The 25227-nt window shown below is 42.8% G+C and overlaps 1 protein-coding gene across 1 annotated transcript; it reads left to right on the plus strand.

Annotated features, from left to right (window-relative positions):
• The first annotated feature begins 99 nt into the window (after positions 1-99).
• Positions 100-24973, plus strand: PCBD2 (pterin-4 alpha-carbinolamine dehydratase 2). Its single transcript, XM_066329047.1, has 4 exons — positions 100-180; positions 2841-2972; positions 21448-21528; positions 23007-24973. The coding sequence occupies exons 1-4, from the start codon at positions 100-102 to the stop codon at positions 23100-23102; spliced, it is 390 nt and encodes a 129-aa protein (XP_066185144.1). The 3' UTR covers positions 23103-24973.
• The last annotated feature ends 254 nt before the right edge of the window (positions 24974-25227 follow it).

The following is a 25227-nucleotide window of genomic DNA, read 5'->3' on the forward strand; positions in this document are numbered from 1 at the left end:
CCTCGGGCCATGGCGGGCGGTGGGGCGGGGCCTCGGGCCATGGCGGGCGGCGGGGCGGGGCCTCGGGCCATGGCGGGCGGCGGGGCGGGGCCTCGGGCCATGGCAGGCGGCGGGGCCGTGCTGCGGCGGGCGCTGCTGGGAGCGCGGCGGGCGGGCGGCGCCGGGAGCCCCGCGGCCATGGTGAGGGGCAGGGGACAGCGCCGGGGCGGAGGGGCCCCTCGGAACCGGGGCAAGGGGGATTGCTGAGCCTGCAGGAGCCTCTGCGGACACCCGGCTGCCAGCGTTCAGTGCTGCCAGAGGCACGGGGACATTCAGTACTTGAAGAGGCACGGGGACAACTGGAGAGGATTTTGGAGAAGGGCGTAGAGGGGAAGGGATAAGGGGGAATGGCTTCACACTGCCAGAAGGTTAAATGGGATATCGGGAAGCAGATCTTCCCCGTGGGAGGCCCTGGCACTGGCTGCCCGGAGGAGCTGTGGCTGCCCCATCCCCGGGAGTGTTGGTGCGGGCTGGATGGGGATGGAGCAGGCTGGTCCTGTGGAGCGTGCCCCATGGCACGGCATGGACACGATGGGCTTTACGATCCCTTCCGGCCCAAATCAGTCCATATTCTCCCTGTGTCCGCCTGCCATCCCACCTCACGGCTGATTATTTTATTTTACACAAAGCTAATAGTGAACAGCACGTGCAGGGTTCAACCCTCGCCCCTCAGGCATGAGAGTTCTAAATATATACACATATATATATATATATATATATATATATTTTTTTTTTTTTTTTTTACTTAATGACTATTTTTCCTGAGCGTCCTGGAGCAGACATTTCGGGTCCCTGTGTGACCCCAGAGCCCTGGGCCCCGAGCGCGGCTCAGGTGCCGCACCCCGGCGCTCGGTCAGCTTTGGGGTCTGAATGCTTTGGGGTCTGAATGCTTTGGGGTCTGGCCGTGCCTGTGACCAGCCTCTGAGGGCTCTGAGTGTGCCAACGCAGTTGGATTCTCCTGCTTTATCTTTTCCCTTGCTGCTTTCCGCTACATTTCTGAACATCGTGACGCGTCTCAGGATGTGGCCTCCACCATGCGAAACGTCCCCAGTGTTCACCAGGGCCTGCATCAGGCTCCATATTCCTATTAAAAACGCTGTCATCGAATTTCAGGTCATTGTCCTGTCCATGGCCGTGTGTCAGGGAGGTGTCAGGAGGGCACCGCAGTGTCCCCAGAGCTGGCACAGGACATCTCTGTCCCAGCTGGAGGAGTGGACTTTGTGTTGCGTCCTGGTCGCAGTTCTGGACTTTGCTATCTCAAAAAAAACCAACCCACCTTCATGATTATTTGTGCATTTGCAGGCCAATTTCATCTCCTGCCAGATAAAACAGTACATTTCAACACAGCCTTTAGCTTTGGTGATTTTTTAATGTGAAAAAAAAAAAAAAAAAAAAGAAAGTAAGAAATTTGTGCCTATGACTGCAGTTATAGCAATGAAAAATCTGAAATTTGTGTTCTTGCAAGCCCAGTGTTCTGTTTGAAGTGTACACAGCCTAAATGAGTTCAGTTTGGCACCTGTAAAACCCATCTCTTGTTACATCTCTGTATCCCCCTAAAGACAAACAGCAGCAGTATTGCTGTTAGATTGATTTACTCCATTTGGAGCATTTTATCCTATGTTATTGATGAAAATGTTGCTCCTCGGCGCTCGTGTATCTTAAGGCCTTGCTGGGGTCGCGTTAATTGCGTTAATTCCTGCTCTGCTCAGACTCACAGCCCCATCTGGTGGCCCCGGGGCTCCCGCTGGAGGAGCGCTGGCAAAGGTCCTCCCGTGTCTGAGTGAACCTCAGGAGCAAAACTGCCTTTCTGGAGGATCTCACAGAGCCGGGCCAGCTGCTGAAATACAGAGTGAACCGATCCGAATGTAGCCGCACTGGGGGGAAAGGTTCTCCCCGCTGGAGCGTTGCATTTATCATGAGAGACTGCGAGCCATCTCTCAGAGTATGTCGTCTGAAGAAGGGCTCATGCTCTTAGTCCCTGCTTTTAGAGAAGGTTTTAAACCTCTTCCAAAGGCCCCACAGAATGTTCCTCTGTGTCTGGCTCTGACCCTGTGTGTGGGTCAGCCCGTGATTCAGATATTTAAGCAGAGTGTTAGTCTGTCTTGTCTGTGCTCCCAAGTAAGGACTCCTGTCAGTAAGCCATACTTAAACGCTGGTGCCTTGCAGAATATAGTGCTTTTACCAGTAGCTTCAAACTTTTTGTAATTGTGTCTGTATTGCCATTTTCTTCTTTTAATTTAGTTGCAAAGCTCTTTGTTCCTTGTAGAACTCCACGACATGTGCTGTCTTAAAAGTCTTTTCCCACTTTCTTAAAATAGTAAAATACGAAGTAGGTAGAGTGCAATCGTCTGTTTATCTTCTCTCTTTTGAAATAGGTATTTCTTGATATCTTTTAGCCTTGTAATTTTACATTTAGCAAATAATGTAAATCATCCTTTACTTACCGGACAGAATGGAACATTTGAAAATTAAATGTGGTGTTACAGCGTCTGGATAATTCAGATGACCAGGGGTACAGGTATGCTGATGTCCATCTTCATTCCTGGGAAAGAGGCTGCTGCTTTTCATTAATTTTGTACAAAAATCACTTGGCTGAACCTACCTGCCCATATAGAAATGGCAGGGTTTAGGTTAAACCAGTCTGTGAAATTTTAAACAGTAAGAAACTGCACGGTGAATTTTCCACATCCTCACCTTTGCACAATGCATAACCACAATTTCCTTGTGTGGTTTTCTTATTGTTGTACAAAAGAGAACCTCAGCCTCACTTGTGCCATGCCTTTATTTTTTTCCCTCCATAGTCCTCCCAGTCTCACTGGTTGACGACAGAGGAAAGGAACCAAGTTTTACTGGATCTCAAAGCTTCAGGTTGGTCTGAGCTGGGAGAAAGAGATGCCATCTACAAGGAGTTCAATTTCAAAAATTTTAATCAGGTAATAATTGTTATATGCCACTTTTAATATAAAGGAAATGTAATTGCTGTTATTTCCATACTATCCTGATGGGAAAATATTTATATTCAGAAGTTTGGGAGGATCCTGGTGGGGCCAAATCCTCTTGGATTTGCCCTGATGAATTGCTCTCAGATTCTGATCTCAGAAGGTGGAGTAAATTAATTAATTTTGTAGTTGATAAGTAGATTTGTTCTAATATTACAGATTCTTGATTATAATATTCAGGTCAGAGTCAAGGTTGGTATTGTGGAATCAAACAAAGCAGTATTTGATCCTGATTTTTTTTTTATTTTATTTTGTTACTAGCACCCATAAATAAATGCTGGAAATATGTAACTGTTGGGCAGGAGGATCATTTTTGTCAGGGAAATACGTGAGAAAAATGGGTAAATATAAGAAAGAACAGAAACTTTTGGCAAGTAAGGTGTGGAACATAGGAACGTTTCACTTTCTAAACAGGAAGACAGAGTTCTAGTATATCCTTGATTGAGTTGTGATAGCTGATCTTGCAGTGCCTTTGGCACACAGAGTGCTGTTTTGTATTTACCTCAGTAGGTTTTTGTTTGGAGACAGGATCCTGAGGCGCATCTCAGACTGGCAAGAACTTGTCTCAGACATCAGTTACAAACTTGCTTTAGAAATACTGAATTTGTGTTGAGTTCCCTGTTCAGCTACATTCCCTGAAAATTCCCTTCTAAGGAATCATGACATTGCTTAGGAAAAGTCACGTTCCCAGAGCATGCATTTCCTTTCTGTTTTATTTCTGAGGGAGGGGTGAGCTCTTTCTTGCGAGGGGAAGAATTTCCAGGGGTTTGTTGGGATGAAGGGTCTCACTGAGCTGGTTCTTTCCCTCACTGTGGAGGGACATGGCAAGCTCCAGTTTGGGGATGCTGTGGGTTTGTTGGTGTGTGGAGGGACCAGGAGCTGTGCTGTGAGCTGTGTATTTATATGGCTGTACCTAAACCCAGAACAAGATGTTTTAGGAAACCACAGTGAGCTGGATAAACAACAATTTGTTGGCTCTTTTTTTTTTTTCTGTTTCAGTAGTTGTTACAGTGAGGAAGCCCAGGCAGTAGAGAGAAGGTGGGTGAGGTGAGCTGGGAGAAAGCAAAAGAAAAAAAACAACTGCAGAAAAATCCAGCTCATTAGCAGGACAGTGCTGGTTCCAGGGAGCATGTCCAGAGCCCTGAGTACGTTTTTAACCTGAATGTTAATACAGAGCCAATAGAACCAAATCAGTTCATTCAGAGGGCAGTGAAGGGGAGAAGCCCATGAGAGGGAGCTCACAAGAAGCCTTGGTGAGATGTGCAGGCAGCTGGGGGCTGGAGCAGCCAGGGACAGGGTGGGATAGAAGTGACCCATGGAAGAGTTGAGATTTTCTGACTTTGAATATTCATGAAATGGCCCCTCTGCCTGGTTATGGTCAAAGTCTTTGTTGGTTCAGTACAACTAGAAATGAAGTTGCCCTCAAAGTTAATTAAAAAGTAGTTTTACCCACTGTAAATGAGTAACTCAGTTTGATCAGATGGACTTAGACAGTCCCTGTCTGCCAACAGATAGGTGAGGAGACAAATCAGTGTCCTGCACCAGCAGATATCTGGAAAACACATTGCTTTAACAAAAATTTACAAAGTTGTATTTCTTTTTTACAGTGTAGATTTATCTTACAGCATGGATAGATATCCATATGTCTTCCTGATTTGAAGGTGGATGGAGCACATTCCAGTACAGGAAGTTGAGTATATCTAAAGTGGCATATTGTAAATGATGAACTATATGCTTATACCTCTAGTACCTGTAGTCATGGGAAGACTACTTTAAAAAAATCACCACTTGAACTTTTTGGGAAATACTAGAACAGTGCCTTTGATTCTTAGCTGCTTTCATGGATGTAAGGCAGAAATGAGGACAGAGGCTGGGAGTTGGCTTCAAAATGTAATTTCTGCCCCCAGTTGGGAGAAAAAGCCATGCCAGGTGGGTGCTCTGGGCAGCTCTGGTTGGATCAAGTATAGATGTGAATATCTAAGGGCAGAACTTCACCTGTTGATTTTTATGGATTTACTGCAGTGTCCCCTTTGCAGTTGCAGAGGGCAGAAATCATTCCTGTTCTTGTAGTCCAGGAGCAGGCTCAGTGTGCAGATCCCAAGGGCATTAGATCCTTAGCTGGTATTAGAGAGCAGGTATTTGCCTTTCGATAAGTTGAAGCTGAAAATAAATTTAAATTATGCATGTATGCTTAATTTTATTAAATTATGCACATATACTTGTGTTTATAATGACTGTTAGTAAGTACTGTGTTTACTACAACCTAGGAAATAAATGGCAAAAGTGGAGCTATACCTGCCTTGTACTTTGGGAGAGTTTAGTCCTGCAGTGAAAAAACAAAGCTTGTAGGTACAACTGCTTTCATTTAATGTAATAAATATTCTAGTTACAGGATTGAAAGTGTTTAGTAAAAGTCAGAGGACTGAGAAATGTCATTTCCTCGGTGATCTTCTTGCTGCCGTTTCACAGATGACATAAAAATCAGGTGTGGGGGAAAAAAATCACCCCCAAAAATACACACACACATACAAAAAAAAAAAAAAAAAAAAAAAGGAAAGAAAAAAAAAGTTGAGCTGCCATGAAAGGTATTTCAAATTTATGTTTTGCAGATGATATTGGTATGATTAATGTATTCATTGCTATTTTTTTTATTGCTTCTTGCAGATAATGTTCATGATGCATGGAAAATTCTGTGGCTTCAAAATCTATGCCAGGTTTACAAAGTCTGTGTATGTCAACAGATGTTAAGAATATAAACACAACTTTTATTATAAAGTTGTGCAAATGTGTAGACATGAGCTTGGTTTATGTATATTATTTTCAGCATGAGAATGAAATGAAACTTCTGTGAAACAAGAAGAGTATTTAGATTCCTGAAGCTTTCAGGCTGAGATTAGCTCAGTTAAAAGCGATCAGCAGTGAGCTGCCTTTGTAAGGCTGACAAGCTAATGACACTTCTGGCTCAGGGAATTAGTTTGTAACCCAGAATTTAAAAGCACTGATGGTGTTTGTTAGTCTGAAGATACATTTTCATGAAAATGGACTTTGGTGGTAAAATTCTCTGAAATAAGCTGGCAACCAGCCTGGGGTTTCTGCTGAAAGGCCTTGGTTGGTTTTGTTGCTGTGCATGCCCACCAAGCATCAGTCCTTGGCTGTAATATCCCATTATGTGAGGCAGGTTCCTGGTGGATTGGTGTTCTGCATCTTGTATAAAATATAATACACCAGTGGTGGGGGGAAAAAATGCAATTCAGCTCTAGAGGAGAGTGCTGTGTCCAGAAGAGCTGTGCTGGTGGCACCAATGCCTCCATTCCTCCTTATGCCTTGCAATTGCCCTGAGCTGTTGCCACTGTGGAGTGGCAGGTAGGCAGGGATGAGTTAAGACTGGAGTCTTTTCCCTCCAGGACCCTCAATGGGGTGCACTCCCTCAAAGCCCCCAGGCTGAGTCACTTTTCCAAAGGAACATGTGCTTGGCAGAAACCTCTGGCTGTGAGCAGGGTTTTGGAGGGGAGGTGGGCTTGGAGCACTGCATGGCAAGTCCCAATCCCTTCTATGCATCTGGGTGCTCATGAGCCTCTACAAACCTCACAGCCACATCAGGGAGCTTCTCTGGGGCCTCTCTCCCAGGCTGCAGAGAAGGCTGGCTGGTGTCAGGCCATGGTGTAGCATCATGAAGGGATGCTCTCAGCCATTCACATCTTTGTGCTGCTGAAACAAAACGGTTGTCTTCCAGTGGAGCAAGTCCTCTGTTTCCAGTCTGCCCAAACAAAACTGGGAAATGAAACAGAAAGTTAATTAATGCCTGCAGATCATGGTGGTAACTTCTCCCAGCGTTCCAGGTCAGTTCACCTTGGGAACAGTGATCTGGAAGAGGGGACAGGCTTGGTTTAAAGATTCATTTCAAGCCCAGTCCTGGGCTGCGAAAGGCTGTGAGTACAGGATGCCAAGTGCTCAGTTTGAGTCCTGTATCCAGCTGCTCACTTTCCCTGAATTTGCAGAACATCTTAGCTCTGAGACTTTCATGTCTCTTGTCAAACTTGGTTGGATTTGACCAGAGGGTTTAAGGGGCAACTGCCTGTGTGATTGCGTTTCCGTAGGTAATCACACCAAGGCAGCAAACGCAGTTAGGAAATTACAAAGGTGGGCAAGTTTGCTGATGGTCAGGTTCAGAATTTACAGCTGCTTTCTTTTATGGGGTAAGTTTTTAATTAAGTTTGTTTTAGGAAAAAAAAAGAAAAGAAAAAAATGATCGTGTAGGAAGTTTTCATAAGACCTCTAACGTCATTTTCTAAAATGACAGGAAATCAAATGCTTTAAGAGTTCTAAAGCTATTTCAGATACATTTTTTGTCTTTTGGGGCAAGAGGGTGGAGGTGGAGGATGAGCCTGAGTAGAGGGTATGGTATGGAAATGCTGTGCATTAACAGTAGAGGCACATGTGTCTCAGTGCAATTTGTGTTGTGGGTTTGAGAACATACTGAAAGATGTGCAAGAAGTCTAGGAGTATTAAATAAGTTATTATTCTCACTTTGCATTTCCTTTCCAGATTTGCTATCTCTCTTGGTTGGAATCTGGGAGAAAAAAATCACACAAAGCATGTTATGGTACATGTCTTTTTTTTCTCCTTTGGCTGTAGGGAGACATGCTCAGATTTGTCCCTTTAAATTGATGATCCTTGTATGATCCCAGTTACACATCCAAATGAATTTGATAGGATACACAATGCATACCCTTAATTTCTTTCTATGGCAGTACTTGGTGCCAGTGCCTTAAATATAATCTGGGTCTGTCCTTCCTTTTTCTACTCCTGGCACATTGGTTTGTTTTTTACATTCATCAAAGGCTGGAAAATTTGGTTTTATACATATAGGCAGTGTATTTTGTTGCCACTTTATGTGCTTAATCTTTTGGCTGTTTGTCTGAAATACGTCCATGCCTTTTATGTATTGAAAACATTATGTCTTTTAACTTACAGTCTGCAGAGTTAAAATGAACTTTATGGTAAATATTCAGTTGTGGATCACATCTCCAGCTTTTTATATGCCACAGCGGTCTTGTGGGTTTTTTTCTTCTCCATTGTCTGATAGTGAGGTCATTTTCAGTCCTCTTGAGATATTTTATTCCCAGCCAGATGCAGGCCATATATTAAAAGTAGCACCTGTGGCTAATATCACAGCAGCTTACCATAAATTTACATGGTAACTAGGATTATATCTGTCAAGACTGTTAAAAAATGTCTAGTTTTAATTTGATTTCCAGTATTGAAGGAGCTCTCCAACATTTTGCTTCATAACTATATTTTAAAAGTTAAAGTCACTCCATTGTTAAGTTTTATAGCACTCCCAGTGCCCATTAAGTTGATTTGTTAAATGGGGGTCAGAATAAAGCAAGTTGGCTACAGGAGGATCGGAAACCAACCCATTTGTGACAAATTTAGTCCTCGCGTGTGAATCTTCTCGGAGCCCAGGGAGTGATTGGATTCAGGTGCAGCCTGTGTCAGTTGTGTTTAACCTCAAAGCCTGAGCAGCCTCAGCCCAACTGTCACTTCTGCTAATCGAAAGTTGGGCCCATTTTCATACATTTTGGGGGGAATTGCTATTTTTAATGTAGTGTTGCTCTGCCAGCTCCTTCTGCTAGAGTTTTGCATTTGATTGCCTGTCGACTAAAAATAAATTATTTTTTTATCCAGCTAGGTAGGTGCTGGTTTTCATATAGGCTTTCTGAAACTGCTTCATTTTCCATTATCCTTTGAGTCCTCTCCCATATGCTGTGATTTGTGCACCTGCAAAGTTATGAAAGTATTTCTGTTGGTAGTTATGTTGTTCACTAACTTCCTAGCATTTATGAATACAATAACCGATATGTAATAAATCAGAATTATTTATGAGTGGGTTTACAGAGTTGGGAATATCTTTGTATTGAAAATAATGAATTTTGGGCGTATTTGCCTGTTGACATTTTCTTTTATTAGAAACTGATAGTGAAGTTTCTGGGACTGGCAGAGGTTAACCTGCAGACTGAAACACAGTCAATGAACTGCATCAAGTGTTTCAGAGCAAAGCACAGTAAAAATATATGATTCCTGGATGGTCACACCTTCCTTGAGTTTATTCTTGGGGCTGACTGAGTAAATAGGAGTCTCGCCTCTGAGTCGGCAGGTCAGGGTGCAGCTGTGGGACCTGGACATGATCCACCTGCCCGTGCTGCTGCCTGCCACTGCCCGTGGGACAAAGGCAGTGCAGGGTCTGGGGGAATGAAATCAGAGGTCCCAGGGAGATGGCTTGTTTGGAACCTTGTGATTCTCCTTCCCTGGCCTTGGAGAAGGAGGAGATGACACTGGAGCTCTGGTCAGTGTGTCCTGTGTCCAGTGATGCTTCCAGTTAATTGGCAGTCAGCGGTGAGAAGTTGTGCAAAGCTTGGAGGTGTGTAGTGGTGGAAATGTGTGGTCTGATTGTGTCTAAGAAGGGAAATCCTTGGAGCTGGGAGTTGGGAAATAAGGTATTTATTTTCTTCTCACAGCCATCATGGCCTGCTGTGTACAAACCCATAGAATCCTAGATTCGTTTGGGTTGGAAGAGATCTCAAAGCTCATCACTTTCTGAACCCCTGCCATGGTCTGGGACACATTCCACTATCCCATCCAGCCTGGCCTTGAACACTTCCAGGGATGGGGCAGCCACAGCTTCTCTGGGCAGCCTGTGCCAGGGCCTCCCCACCCTGACAGGGAGGAATTTCATTCCAACATTCAGTCTAGCCTTGCTCTTTGTCAGTTTGAAGCCATTTCCCCTTGTTCTGTCATTCCCTGCCGTGTAAGAAGTCCCTCCTCATCTCTCCTGTAGCTCCTTCAGGTGATGGTTTCTCTTTGTGCTGTTGAATATCCTGTCTCCTCTTTGCTAGGGTCTGTGTGTGCAGATGCCATCACTCCTGTGTCTCACCTGCCTGTGACAAGTGCTGTTACAATACCCATGTCACTATTATAATTTCATTGTGGCACTGCCAGTGGTGTCAGGCCACCAGGATTATTTAAAATGTCACAATATTAATCATATGTAAATAAAAATAACGATCTAATTGAAGACTCATGAGTCACCATGTGTCCTTCATCTCCTTCATCATGCAAAATGTCCCATCCTGGTTGTTGTGGTAGAGTTAGCATCAGTTGTGGTTTTTGGGGTTTTTTTTGGCGACTTAACTGTAATTTGGCGTGGTCATTTTCTTGATGAGCTAAGTCATATTTCTCCCTAGAATAAACCATTATTTTATTGTTTATAATTACTGCAGTGTGGTGTTTCTAATTGCTGAGTTCCCCCCATCAGTAGACCTGTTGTATCTCCTTTTATGCACTCCACTGCTTAAAATCTGCCCAGTTGACCTTTGGGCTGCTCTCCAGTTGACTCCAATACAAATGCTTTTCTTAACAGATGGATTTATTATCACTCAAGTAAAAATTATTACAGCATTTGTCTTATGCTTGTTGCATGCATCGATCTGAAAATGCAAAAGAAATTATTTGTCAAAATGCCTATTGGATCTCACAAGCTGTCTTGTAGATTTGTAGCAAAAGAAAAGTTTTTCTTTTTTTTTTCAGCTGCACAGATTGATTATTTCAATTAAACAGAACAAATAATGTTCTATTAGCCATATGGACAGTGCTCAAAGAGATAAATGGGAGCAAATCAGTCTAATTTTAGCTACAGTTTGGGCTCTTTCCATGATAAAACACCTTTGGAAAATGAATGGAAAATTCAGTGGGTTTGAATTCAGTTGAGTAGCTTCATTTGGAAAAATGCAAGTGTGACTGCCTCTTTTGAAGAAGATGGTCATTCAGATGAATGGTTTTATCTTTTCAGTTAAGGAAAACTGGTTTCTTGAAACTTCTTTATGCAATAAAATGTATTTTTATGGGGGCACTGGAATGATGCTGGTTAAATGCAATCCTGGTTGTTTAACCTTTTGCATCCCCTCGCTTTTGGAGCAACACCCTGCCTACAATTTCAAACTGTAAATTGCCTTTCACACCAACAGCTCTCACTTTCTCGTACTCCCACAAAGGAGCAACACGCTTTGGGATATTACTCTCTGCAGCTGTAATTAAAAATGGACTCCGGCTGGCAGAATAAACTAAAATAAAGCTACAACGCCCCTATTTCAAAATGACCCATTACTCACCAAAAGCACATCAAACCCACTTAGCGGACATCCGTTAATCCCGCCGTGAGCCGGTTCAGGCTTTAATGCACACTGTTTTACACGTTAAGGGGTTTGAAGTCGCGGGCCGGCGCTGACCTTTCGCATCTGCTCCTCTCGCAGTAGGAATCTCCGCTCGCCGCTCCCCGTCAGGGCGGATTAGCGTGACGAAGTGCAGCTCTTCTGCTGGCTGCAATTTCGGGTTTTGATCAGAATTATTTCTTTCACAAACAATCACGTTTGGCTAAAACGTTACATCTGCTCTGAGAAGCCACTGGCAGGGCCGTCGTTTATCGGGGCGAGGCGAGTGGAGGTTTTTCAGCCCTCTTTTATAAAGCTGCAAAACCCACTTTTCCTGGCTTTTTTCGGGGAGAGCTTCCTTTCTTGCTTTTCCCCTTGCCCTTTACTCCTTTCGTTTTGCTTGGCTGAGATGAAAAGTCGTTTTGGACAAACGTGAAGCTGGTTACGATGTTCTGGAGGGGTTTGGGGGGAGCACAGTGATGAGTGGGAAACCCTGTGCTGAGTCAGCACTGCACTGTTGGGTTTATTTATTGCTAAGGATGCTTTGAAGGAAAATGTTATTTATTCCTAGGATCAGAGGGAAAAGTCCTGATTATATGATCTACCATGATTTTCCTCAGACTGGAGTGAGAATAACAACAGACAGTTAAATATATGTCTGTGTATGTCCAAGGTGTCTCTGGTTGAGGGAACATTTACTCTGTCTTACAATGGGTGGGTGCTTGTAGTGAGCCAAAATACTGTGAGCTGTACAAGCCCAGAATGTTGAGTTCATGCACATGTCCTGTAATGCCCAATCTAACAAAAAAACACAAGTTTTACAAAGGATTTCATTTGTGGTGTGCTCATATGAATTTCTAAAAGAAATTTGGTGTTCACTGGAGGACTCAGAATTACTATTTGCCTCCCCTCCTGAGCCTGTGTCTCTGTTGCAAGATGGACCAATGTACAAGCAGTGTGGGTTGCCCAGAGAAATCTTTGTGTTCTGGTAAAAAAAAAAAAAACCAACAACAAACAAACAAACAAACAAAAATTCCATAGAACTTCTCAAAATACTGCTCATTGAACATACCCTGTCACTTCCAGGCATGTGCTTGGAGCATAAGAAGGGGTCAGAAGACAGTGGATAATGTTAAGTGCAGTTGAGCACCTGAATTGTTGGCAGTTAGATGAGCTTTGTCCTAATAACACAGCTCAGTGTAGCTGCTTTGATTCTTTTCTCTCCAGCCATTCTTCCAAAGAGCAGAGACAGGAGATGAAGCTCAGGTCAAGTGATCTAGAAATCCCAGAGGGAACAGTTGGCATGGCAAACCAGGCAAGGGACCCAAGTGTGTAGAGCTTGAAGGATGTCCCATCCTCTCTGGGAAAATTCTTGTCCTACTCTTTTTTCCCAAATGACCTGTTATTTCTAGACTTGAAATATCTTGTTTGAAAAATAGCATTTGAATTTTATGGTGCATTATAAATAAGCAGCCTCCCTGTGCTGTCCCAAGTCTCCTGAGTTCACTGTCCCTGTGTATTGTCTAAACTGTTCTACTATAAAAGGTGTCCAAACATTAAAACTCATTCTGAAGTACATTCGGACACCTTCAGCAGTTCAGTGGAGTGAAATGATTCACTGACTGGATCTGCAGTAAATGGTCCTTAGTTTGTGTTATTGCAAATCTCTAGATCTTTTTAGCTTCTGGCTTGGCCCAAGAGAATGATGGGAAAACCTGCCCAAATTCTTCACATCTCCATCATGTTTTCTCTGTTGCATGTTTGAATTGCTGAACTTGTCTTTAAAAAACAAACTAAACCGAAAAAGCCGACAGGACAGTGGAAGATGAAATGGTCATGAGACCAACATCTTCTCTTAATCCATCATAAAGCAAAGCCTTTCTTACCACTCTTTGATGTGTTCTTAGGATCATAAATGGCAGAGATTTAGAGGATTATCAGAGGCAGGATATGATTGCCCTTGGATGCTCAGCAGAGAAGATGTTGGATATTAAACTGATAGTATATGTAATCTTGGCCAAAAGACCAAGGAGAATTTTGTCTGAGCATCCCTGTGTTATCAACAGCATGGATGGCATGTGAACTTCACTTTCATGTCTACAGAATGAAATCATTCCTTCGCATATGAAATTGGGGAAATATTTTGTTCTGCTCCAGTCAAATCTGTTTCATCCAAAATGTGACATGATGGGATAATGAACTCTGTTCTTCTACACCATACCTGCACTCTGTAAAAGTCAGAGGGTTTGAGAAGCTTTTAGAAGTGGAACATTCACTAAAATGAATTCTGATTTGCTCTGGTTTACGATACCTTTGTGTCATGGGCTGGCACTGTGCTGTTGAGGATGATTCATTGCCCTTTGCCTTAGAAGAGGGCTCAGGTGCCTGAATTCAGAAGGTTGGAACTGGAGACTCCTTGCACCTTGTTACTACTTTATTTTTATTGTGGTTTGTGTGATGGCTTTATTACAGTACAGCCAGGGGTTTAATTTACTGGACCAAACATTAGTTTTTACAAGTCAAATTATCATTGTTCTTTCAGTTGTGCAGCCAAGAGAGTTTATTATTTTAAGTGCCTGATTACTTTAGCAGGTGCTCAGTTAATGGGGACTTCACTGTGTTATTTCATGTTTTTAGGTAGGGTGCAAAAAGCTCATTTTAAAATGTCGTGTTTCTTGAAATAGCTATTTTATTTGGTGCAAATGTCCTAAGGGCAACCTTTATATTCCATTTTTTAACACAAAGCACACAAAAATGGCTTGGGAGGTGGAGAGCTGCATTGTAAACATGACATGGCTGAAGAATTTCTTCCATATTCTAGTTCAGTCTTGAAACTTGGGATGATTTCCCTCTTTTTTCTGGAAAATGTAATTTAGAGATCTATAATTTTTAATAAATACAATTATATTTATTAGTCTATGTTTATAAGTGCTGAGGGACCTGGGGGAAAAAAAAAAGAAAAAAAAGAAAAGCATTTATTTTCTATATTTTGATATGAAATGATGCATTACAAATACCACATGACCTAGTTCCAGATGTGGTTGGGACTTAGAGTATCTACTTATTTTGCACAAGTTCTTATGGGCAGCTATCATTATATTTATCTACCTATAAACAAATGAATGAATTTTATAATATGGTTGCATTGGCATTAAAACTTTTATCACTTCCAGAAAGTTTTTGTGCTGCCTTAAGACATCTCCATGTTTTCTCACTTCTACTCCATCGGGTCTATAAATCTTTCTGGTGGACAGGTGATTAGTTTTGGTGTGAAATCTGCTTATTGAACCACCAAGAATATTATCTGTGCTCTGTTCATGAAAGCCAATCTTGGAAAGGGCAATCACTTATCATATCCTCAGCATGGAGGCTGCTGGAAGAGTAAAGATGTGATGAAGAAGAAGGTAATATGTGTAACATTTTATGTTTTATTATTATCAGTAAGAGAAAGAAGGCAGCAGTTGTTAAAATCCTGATATAAACAGGCTTAGAAAAGATCAGGTTGAGGTTTGTTGTGCAGATTGCACATGAGGGTTTTTTACATACTTAATGAGTTTGAGAGGAGGAGGAGAGCAAAGCAAGGAGCAGGATTTAAGTGCAGCAGCTGAGTACTCTCTACCTTCCTCAAAGTCCCTTTTCTTGCACTGATCCATGTCCGTTGACCACAGAAACTAATTGAATTTGCTTTTTAAATTGGTTGAATCTCAGATGGGGCATATGACACTTGCATCTGCTTTACGACTATCAATGGTTTTAAGGTGAAGGAGGGTAGATTTAGATTGGAAATAGAAAGAAGTTTTTCCCTGTGAGGGTGGGGAGGCCCTGGCACAGGTTGCCCAGAAAAGCTGTGGGTGCCTCATTCTTGGAGTGTTCAAGACCAGGTTGGATGGGGCTTGGAGCTACCCGGGATAGTGGAAGATGTTCTTACCTGTGGCAGGGGCTTAGAACTTGATGGTGCTCAAAGTGCCTTCCAGCCCAAACCATTCTGTCCTTCTGATTCTGTGGTGGCACAGCTTAGGTCACGGCTGGGCTGGGAAGACTGAACTCCATCCCTTTGGAGAGCTGCATCCCAAGCACTGCCAGAACGGTGTTGTGTCTAGTGCAGCGCTGGGTCTGGAGGGTGCTGAGTGAGTACAGACTTCCCTTTGCCACGAGTGCTGTGGGCTTTTCCTGGGGCAGCATCCCTGAGGTTTCCTGCTGTATCTCCTGCGGCTCCTGACCCTGTGCTGGTACCTGTGTGAGAAACGTCCCCTTCGAGGCAAGGCTGTGCCTCCCAGCTCTGCTCCTCCCTGCCTCCATCTATTCTCCACCTTCTTCAGATTGGTAAATCATATGACAATAAACAGAAATACTCTCAGTGAAGAGAGAAGGGGAAACTGTTGTTTATCTGGTCAGGTGGTTTAGATTAGCAGTGATGCTGGTCTGTATTATGTTACTTTAAATCATAGTGTCCCAACAGGACATAAATTATGAAGATTGTTACAGTATGTTTCATCCCGTGTAAGATCAACAAATTGGAATAATTTTTTTAATAGGAAAATCAGTGCTTTGGCAAGGTTATTGTTGAAGAATTTAATTTAACTTGAGCTTTGCTTGCATTATTTCTTAATATATAAAAACTATTTGCATAATGTACGAAGTATAAACATTTTTAGAATCAAAGGCAAGAATGCCTTTTCCAAGATTACACAGAGTGGCAAACTACTTAGAATAGATCAGTGTTTGTGCTTTTGCTGTCAGAAATGTTTGATATAGAGCTGGCAAGCTGGTTTCTTCACTGACATAATTGTAAACAAGTGTTGGGAGACAGAAACAGCGTTCTTTGGAGACCATGGTGTAAAGGTTTGCACGTTCTCTGCTGCATATCTAACACAGCACTGTTTACATCTGCAATAGGAATAGAAATAGGTAACTTTTTCAGAGTGTAAAGCAGCATTGCACTTTTGTGTAAAGGATGTATGCAGATAAAAATGGAGGATGCGAGTGCTCAGCTCTGGATTTTCAAAGAACATTGTAAACGCAGAAAAGCATTGACAATTCAGTTGGAAATTGGAGTTGTGGGGGGTTTTACAGTTTCAGGTATTGCTATGAACACAGAAGTGGCATTTCTGTCCATGCCAGAGCGTCTTTAGTGTTATTCTTCCATTTTTTGCCCTCAAGAGTATCCTTCAGAGTTAAGAGCACTGCTTTCCCCTGTCACAAGTGATGCTGTGGAATGGGAGGGTTACCTCTGTTCACAATATTTTGCTGTTCTAGCTATTAGAGAGGAGAAAACCAAATTTCTACCAGTGGTTCATCAGGTATTGTTCACCTTCAGACCCTGTTGACTACCCATGCCAGGATGGGTGGAATGGAGAGAGTAGGGAATTGTAGGCACAATGCCTAATTTGCCTTGTCCATGCCTTGAAGCCTCAGCAGAGAGATGTGGGACTGAGTTTAGCTCTATTTTGGTGCATGATTATTTAAATTCTTAATTACTGTCCCACTGTTTATGGATTGACGTTAAAAGGGGGGAGGGGCAGCAAAGAGAAGATGTTCACCTAATTTATGTTGTATATGAATCCAGACACAGGCAAAAAAAAGGAGGAAAATATCTGGTGTCATGTGGATCTGCTGTCCCTGAGGATGGTTCAGGCAAATTGATGATGCCAACAGGGAAGAATCCCATCCCAATGTGGGCACGTGGTTTTGGGAATGAATAAGTGTCCTCCTGTGCTGCCATCACCTTCCTAAATACTAGTTAGATTCCTCTTTTTTGTGTGTTTTAACTATGTTGTCATTTTCAGATAAAGAGTGTACATGATTTGTGACATGATTTATGCATGTTTATACAATAAAAGTATTTAGTGATGGAGTAAATAGAATCATAATAAAACAAATCAAATATTTTCCTGAGAGCGCAAGAGAAAATGTCCTGAGAGCCCTCGTGACTAGCAGCTAATCCTGACTTACAATATCTTGACTTTAAAGAGCTTTTTCCTTTTATCTGCTGGCTTGTAGCTCACTGTTAGGTAGTAATGTCAGCTGGATATGTGAAAGCTTCTGGAGTCTGGGAGTGAACCTTAATGGTTGATTTTATTGTTGCAAGTGTCAGACTGCTAAGGAGAATACATGCTGTACCCTGGGTACTTTCTACTCAGGTGAGTGGAGAGAGCAAATGTGTGAGGTGTAGTCATCTCCTGTGTGACAGTGTCATTGTAACCTGAGTAATTTATTAATTTCCCACAGATAAATGGTACAGATGCAGCCTGGGTGGCGGGGGAAGGGAAGACAGGTAGCCCTCGCACTGCAGAGGGTCAGGGTTAATGCTACCTCCAGCGTTATTATGACAGATGGGAGGCAGAAACCTTAATGTACTCGTGATTAGCACATGCTTTCCTTGGCTGGGCAGCCAGAGGATTTAAGAAGCCCTGAGTGCGCACTTCATTTTAAAACAAACAAACAAATAAAAAGTGTGCGTGGTTATATTGTTGAGCCTTTCAGCTGTTTTGTTAAAATATCCCCACTTGGAGTCAAGTACTGTCAGCTGCTTTCTTCTGGAGATGCACGGGGGTGATCCATCACGGGGGACTTGCGGTGGGTGATGTATGAGCACAACACAACGACCTGTGAGCCTTTGATGTATAACTCATCAAGATAATGTTGGCAAGCATTGTACAAAAGCAGCGTGTTTAAAAAGTATTAAGATGAATGGATTCCTTGCTTAAGAAGTGTGAAAGGAAGAAAAATAGCAGATTAGCTCCGGGATCCCGCGGTTCTCCCGGAGCTGTGCAGCGCTGTGTGGAGCAGAGGGGTGGATGGGATTTCATCTTTCCTCCCACGTCTGACAGCAAAGTGTCTGGCCCTGGTTTTCCCATTCTCAGGCAACAAAAGTAACATTAAGTCTTATTTTGTGATAGTGGATTATATCAGTTCCAAGAGCAACTTGACCAGTCACAAAACATTATGAAATAGCTGAATTCTTTTAAAGTTTACCTTGGGGTTTTTTTTACTTTTTTAGGTTAGCTTGTTTTTCTAAGAGTAGCCCTGATTTTTATCTCATGGAGATATATTAGGGCTGCTAGTATTTAAGAAACATTTTAGATGTGATGTTTTGACTGAAACACCATTTCGGTTTTTAGTTCCTTCTTTCATGATCTTGAAAGACACGAAGGGAAGAGATGTACCAGTGCACTCAAGGCATCTTGTCCATGCAGGATTGCTTCACTCCTTTCTCATATTGCTGTTCATGGTTTGTTGCAGAGACTCTACTCTCACATAACTCTTCTTATGTGGAGTTCCCTGAATGTCTGGATACTATTTTAGCCCAAATGTCCTAAAAGGGTTAGGTTTAAAATGTGTCTAATATGGCTATTACTGAAAAACCAGAGTACTTAATAATATTTACTTCATAGAAGTCTCTTTTAATACTTCTTTATGGCTTCTAGAAAATGCACAAAACCTTTCTTTCTCCCGTCTTTTTATTTTTGAGGGGAAAATCAGAAAAAGTTCTCGTCTGGGGCCAAGGGACTGCAGATTCCTGTTATTAACAGAGTGAAAGTCAAGACTGTGTTGGGTCTCACTGTCATGAGTGAAGTGGTTGTCCCATTTTCATCAAGAAATGTGTGATGGTCTGATAAACTCTGCCCATCAGTGCAGTCTTGACAATGATCTTGCACTGCAGACTGCATAATAATTTTCATTATTTTTAATTAAAGTTGAAGAAGTGCAGACTCCTGCTCAAATTAAGGTTGGTTGTGTTGCCGGAATGCGGTAATTACTTTAATTGATCACAAGATAGTTTCCTTGATCACCAATTAGACCAAATTACCGATCAAGTTTCAAGACGTGAAGAAATGTCCAAACTGATTTTGTGTAATAGTGTTTTCATATCTAATCAAACCTAAAGATCTTTTCCTTCCAGGGCCGGTTGTATTTTCCCAAAGAAAGGTTAAGGCTCTACAAATATAAAGGTGATTAATAAACAATAGTGTTCCAATTCATTTAATTAGCAAAGGAAGTATTTAAGACCTTAATGGAGATTGTGTTGGTGAAATTGCTCAGTAGAACCATAGCTCATTTTTTTAGTGAGAGATACATTCTGTGTGTAATTAAAGTAAAATGCAAGGGGTAAGTTGCCGTGGGTAATGTGCAATGAGGGAGAACGTCTCCAAGCGGAGCAGGGAATGCCGAAGGCGGGCAGGCTTCGTCCTTCACTGTGACACTGGATTGCCCTGGTTGGGACAGTTGCAGGCAGCTGGAGCAACAAGCAGCAGGATGTGTCCTGTGAAGAGTCCTCAGTGCTGGAATTTATCCCTTTTCATGACCTGGACAGCCTCAAGTTGAGCAGTCTTAGGTAGGATGAGCAGTTTTGTGACTGAAGTCCATTTTATCCAGCTGGAGACTCTACTCTCTGCAGGGAAGAGGCACTGGGATGTCATGTTGGTGCACTGACTGGGGGGATTTGGTGGTCTGCTGATGAGGAGGATTTGTCTGAAGTGTAGAGGAAGGTATATAGATGAGATGAATTTTTTAGAGTAATGTGCTTGTGTAATTCTCTCTGTGTGCTTTCACTGGGGCAATGATTATTGTCTCACCATCAGTGACTGTTTGCAGTGTGACCAGGGTCTGTACACGGGTGGGTGAGTTCCTGGGATGAACAGACACCAATAGAGCATACACAAAACTGCTAAGGGGTTTTATACATTTATATTTATTTTTATTTTCCCCATGCTATTTGTTTCTGTACAGGCAGTTTTGTTGCAGATACAACACTGTTTTAAACTTTTGAGGATATATCTGTGTATAAATTGCTGTGTTGGGAACAGCATTCTTATTAAGATCACGGACACTCTAAAAACGTTTAAATCAATACTATTAATGGAGAAGTTTTTCTAAATCATTGCTAACATCTGATGCACAACTTGCGGCTTTCTACTTCAAAGCACGCTGCTGAAACATGGGCAAATTTTTAAAAGTAATTGTTCACTCAAAGTAAAACTAAACCGAGCAGGAGCTTCAAGGGAAGTTAGATTCTTCTGAGTTTTGGAAAGCTCTTGGGTCAAAGAAAAAAAGCTTTTTAATTGCTGACAGTTTGGTGATTTCCAAATGACAAACCTCATTGGAATGATTTTCTCTGATTATAACGTTTGCATTCATTTGACTGGCAAAGCGACCAACAAAGTAATTCTTCATCCAGGCACCAATTCTTTTTTTCCCCTTAAAGGTTTTTGCAATTTGTGCGAAGGAAAAAGACTTGAAACTATTATCAACCATTATATGTTATTCATTGACCACATGTTTGTTTGAAATGGCCATCGCTTGGTGGAATGTGGGCTATATGCATTCTCTCCCATAAATTAGCACTAAAAACCTACCTAAATCAGGTATGGTTTTGTGTAGCTTGTATTATAATCTGAACCAGACTGTAATGTGGATGTTCCTCCAGGTTTGCATGTTAATTCAGGTCCTGAACCCGATGGATGGAGCTTGGTATGAACAAAGCCTGCTGCCTGTGTCCTGCTCACGCTCCCAGGCCCGTCGGGCCCCGCCGTGTAATCACAGTCTTGATTTGCATGGACCTTCTAATTTTCTTTATAATGCAGTGATTTGCTCCTAAGTATTTTGGCAAGGGCCTGCTATTATTTTCCTTTTGAGCCTATGATAAAACCTGCGTCCTGGGGGAGCATGTAGGGACAGAGGATTGGAAAACCTATTTTAACTCATTTAAAGGGAAAATACGTCTCATAAAGCAGAGGGGCAGGCCCACCTGCTGCCTTTTTCTGCTCAGTGAAATAAATAGCAAAATGGTTAAACGGAGGGATGTGTTTCTGGAAGCAGTGTTGTGTCATACTGTGGCATGGCGCTTAATTAGAAATGTCACGTTTCTAAGATGCAGTAGGGGATGGGGGACTTGGGATGGATATTTAAAATCCCTGTTGATGGCAGAGGTAAAATCATTGCTGTCATGTAATAGCTTTGAGTCTTGGGCCAAGTCACATTGAGCAGAGTGATTTACCAGGGGCTGCAGAGGATCATTTCAGCCATACTGGGAAATGCACCAGTAGCATGAGAAGTTCAAATGCCTCTTTAACACACACAAGGCCAAGGTGCAACCATCTGGGGCATCTTGAGGAGATTTTGAGATTTTGGAGTGAATCTTGCCAATCCACTGCCAATCCTGGTAGGTGGAGTATTTTCCTCTTTGCTCTCTCTTTTCCTAGGCTTTTGGATTTATGACACGTGTTGCTCTACAAGCAGAGAAGATGAATCACCACCCAGAATGGTTTAATGTCTACAGCAAGGTAACGTGTTTAACATTTTCACCAGCCCTAGTTACTCACACAGCAGGGGAGTTAAGGAGGCCAAACCACCAGCCTATTCTCTCTGCCTTTATTTGTAGCTTGTCTACAAGGTAAGGGAATGGGTAGTGTGTCTATAAAGAGATGCTGAGATTTGCAGTGGTGAGGAATCAAGAATGAAGCTCTTTACGCCTGCTGCCACTATATGGTTGGGGCCTGTGGCTTCACTTCTCTGGCTGAGATCTAAAAATAAACCAGAAGCCTTTAAACTCTTATGTAGCCAACCTGAATAAATGACTGTTTTGAAACTACTCACCAGCTCTCATTCCTGTCTGTGCAGCAAGTCAGGAACTCAGCGGTGTAGGGTAGCAGACTGTTGGTACCTAAATGGGAGCCTGGCAGTCTCAATTTAGATTTGATTTGTTAAAAATTGTAGGCTCCTATGTCTCAACATAGCAGCTTATAAAATTTGTTTATAATATTACCTAACTGATGGTGGTCTCATATTTACAAGGGTTACAAGGATTACTGCAACCCTCGAATGAAAGGTGCTGTGTGAAGGGAGAAATTACTACTCTCCCTTCAGTTTTATTTTCTAATACTTCTCATTGCATTGTATCACATTGTTTGTTGTAGCATTTAGTGAATATATGGCAATCTCACTAAAAATATACCAAAAGAAAGGACATGTGGGAAGCAGTCTGTAGCTCGCACCACCATCCTCAGAGCAGGACATCCCAGCTCTCCCTGCAGCTAAAGCTCCCAGCAGAGACTCTTACTCATCAGCTCTTCATGTCACCCTGTTCAAGGGATGTTAAATGATCACTGGAAGAAAATCAGATCACCTCACTCTTCCTGATTTTCTTAGATTTCTAGAATATTCAGAAATTGTCTTCTTATTTTTTTTTTTTTTTTTTTTTTTTTAGCATTCCCAAAATCTCAGTCAGAGGTATGACAAAATAATGCCCAACTGGTTATCTGGCTCAGTCTAAACTGACCTGTGATGCAGCTGTGTAACCAAGACTTTTTTTTTTTTTTTTTTTTTGCCTTCCATTAATCTACAGCAAGCTTAAGAATTTTTTCACCTTTGGGATGCTGATTCTTAACAAAATGTGAGCCCCTGACCCAGCTCTTGGCAGCTCGGTCACTAGCCTGGGTTCTCCATGAAACTGATCCATGGAAATTAAATGTAAAGAGTGAATGATTTAATCAGACACCTCTTCTTGGATGAAGCCCAAGAATGCAAAGCCTGTGTTATTCTGCAAAGGGCTCATCTGGTGAGATTCCAAGCTCTGTAAAGCCTCCTCACCTACAGCCTTCTGGTTTACATGAGCAGGGAGGGTCCAGCTTGGTGCTTGCCAGGAGCACCGAGTAAAACCAGCTCACTATGGAGACGCATGGCATTTCCAAAGAACTGCTATTCAGCCTTGGTGTCAGAGATCAAAGTGTCTTTGTAACCTCTTTCTTTTCCTTTGTTGCAGGTTCAGATAACTCTGATTTCCCACGACTGTGGTGGGCTGACCAAGAGAGACGTGAAGCTGGCTCAGTTTATCGACAAAGCTGCTGCCTCGGTTTAACCAGGATGTAAATAGCTTTAATACAGTGTCCACCTGTATTTTGTGTTTAAATGGGATCCCTCTTTCCTTGTAATCCTGATTTCCAAAACCCATAGAGGGAAGTGGCTGAGCTTCTCTGACCTTCAGTCTTGAGACCCCTTTGGATGTGTGTGCTTGTCCTTTCCCATTGCTGGCTCTGCAGAAGGATGTAATAGATAAACCAGCAATAAATAAGTTTTGAACAGTCCCTTTTTAGAAACTAAACTGAGCTTGGATAAAGCCAGGAGCACAATAAAACCATGTGTGTTGCTGTTCCCCAAGCCCACAGGGACTGGTGGCAGCTGCCATATGAGCTTCCTCCATGCCTGGCCACTTCCCTCCTGTAGATTTGTACAGCTCTGTGCTTCAAACAGTGTAAGAGCAGCCTGGCCAGGTCAGTCCCCTCTGATTTGGTACCATCATCTCTGCCAGTGACCAGTGACAAGTGCAGGGACACTGGAGAGAGCAGTGCAAGCTGCTGAGGTGTCCTTGGAGTTGCAGCTCAACTGGCAGGAACAGCTGTATCCAGAGTTGTTGCTTGAGAGCCTTTCCCTGTCTGAGAGTATAGAGTCACATAACCACAGAGTGGTTTGGGTTGGAAGGAACCCTAAAGCTCATCTCATTTCAACCCCCTGCTGTGGGCAGGGTCACCTTCCACTAGAGCAGTGTGCTCCAGGCCCCATCCAGGCTGCCTGGGACACTCCCAGGTGCAGGACTGCATCTGAAAGTTGCTAGTACCACAAATCCAAAAAAGTCCTGGTGAGCTCCCAGCTCCCACACCTTTAAACAAAACGTGTTTAAGTGCTTGGCCAGGTTAGTGCTCAGCACCCTGCAGGACTGAGCCACTGTTGGTGGTGTAATGCTCCAGTACCTGCTGGATCAGGCCGGGGGTGGCTTGGCCAAGTGCCCGGAGCCCTGGCCAGGGCTGCCAGGGTGAAGAAAGTGGCATTAGCAGGATTCTTGCTAAGCTGGGTTTGACTGAAGCTATGCTCACCCACTTTTTTTTCTTCATAGCTAGAATTACTCATCGCAAACGTTGCTGCAGGAGTTGTAGATCCCAGTGACAATGTTTAAAATAATTTCTTCCGTGGTTTGAATGTCTTTGTTTTTATCCTGTGATCCTCCCCGAGACAGATTTCCAGTGCCAGCAGGGACATTTCACCCTGCTGAAAGCTTGCAGGAAGGCCTGTCCCGCTGCAGTCCCCCTGCAGAGTGTCCCCAGTGTGCTCTGTCATGCCCTGTGAGCAGCTCCCGGGGATTGACACCTCCGAAATGCCGGAGTGCATTGCTCAGATGACACCGGGCACAGCCACCGGCTACTGAGAAATGAGATGTGCCCGTGCCAGGATCTATATCGGGGGTACACGCGAGGTGGGTGGTCTCTCTCAGATATTTTGGGATGCAGAATGCCAGGAGCTGCCACCCAAGTGACTGTGTCAATAAAATGAGGAAGATATTTTTTGCAAATCCTTAGCAAACACACCGTCACGTGCTAATTGGTCCCACACAGGAAGCAAGATGTCGGGGTTTATTGTCAGTAACCCTGCTTGGGATATCAAGTTAATACCTAAAAAGACCCAGGATCAGACTACGTGCTCTGCAGTTCTTTTCTCACAAGTGCCTTTCCCCAGTGAAGTGGAGGATTTCCCTGATATGGTTTGGAAATGGTCACTGTTGTGGAGAGCTAATAAAGCTAAACCAACCAGGCTGTGATGTCTCCTCTTACTGGTGGGGAAGTGAAATGAGCTTCACCCAAAGTTTTGACGACATCTCTAATGAACTGTGAAAACTCTGTTATTCAGGAGTGATACATAATGCGTGGGCTTGCTTTGAATAAAACCAATAAAATCAAATTCCTCCTTTGTAATTTGTTTCTTTATTATTGTACATATGTGACAAAGCTGTTTAGTTTGAAGATAAATTTAAGATAAATAATACTTAGTTACTGGGAGGTCTTTGGTTTAGAATATTGATATTTATTTACATACTCTGAGGAAAAAATCCCCATCAACTAATTCAGCTCAGAGAACTGCACTGTCTGGCTGTGACACAAAGCTGTGCTGGGGGTGTTGAGAATCCTGACCAGCAAAGAGGCAAAAATACTCAG

This window comes from Sylvia atricapilla, chromosome 14 (assembly GCF_009819655.1).
Source record: "Sylvia atricapilla isolate bSylAtr1 chromosome 14, bSylAtr1.pri, whole genome shotgun sequence".
Taxonomy (NCBI): Eukaryota; Metazoa; Chordata; class Aves; order Passeriformes; family Sylviidae; genus Sylvia; species Sylvia atricapilla.

Bases quoted from the DNA above. Each gene is read 5' to 3' on its own strand.
- PCBD2 (XM_066329047.1), top strand. From the start codon at position 100: ATGGCAGGCGGCGGGGCCGTGCTGCGGCGGGCGCTGCTGGGAGCGCGG. The intron at 181-2,840 runs GTGAGGGGCAGG...TTCCCTCCATAG, and splicing joins CCGGGAGCCCCGCGGCCATG to TCCTCCCAGTCTCACTGGTT. The intron at 21,529-23,006 runs GTAACGTGTTTA...CCTTTGTTGCAG, and splicing joins GGTTTAATGTCTACAGCAAG to GTTCAGATAACTCTGATTTC.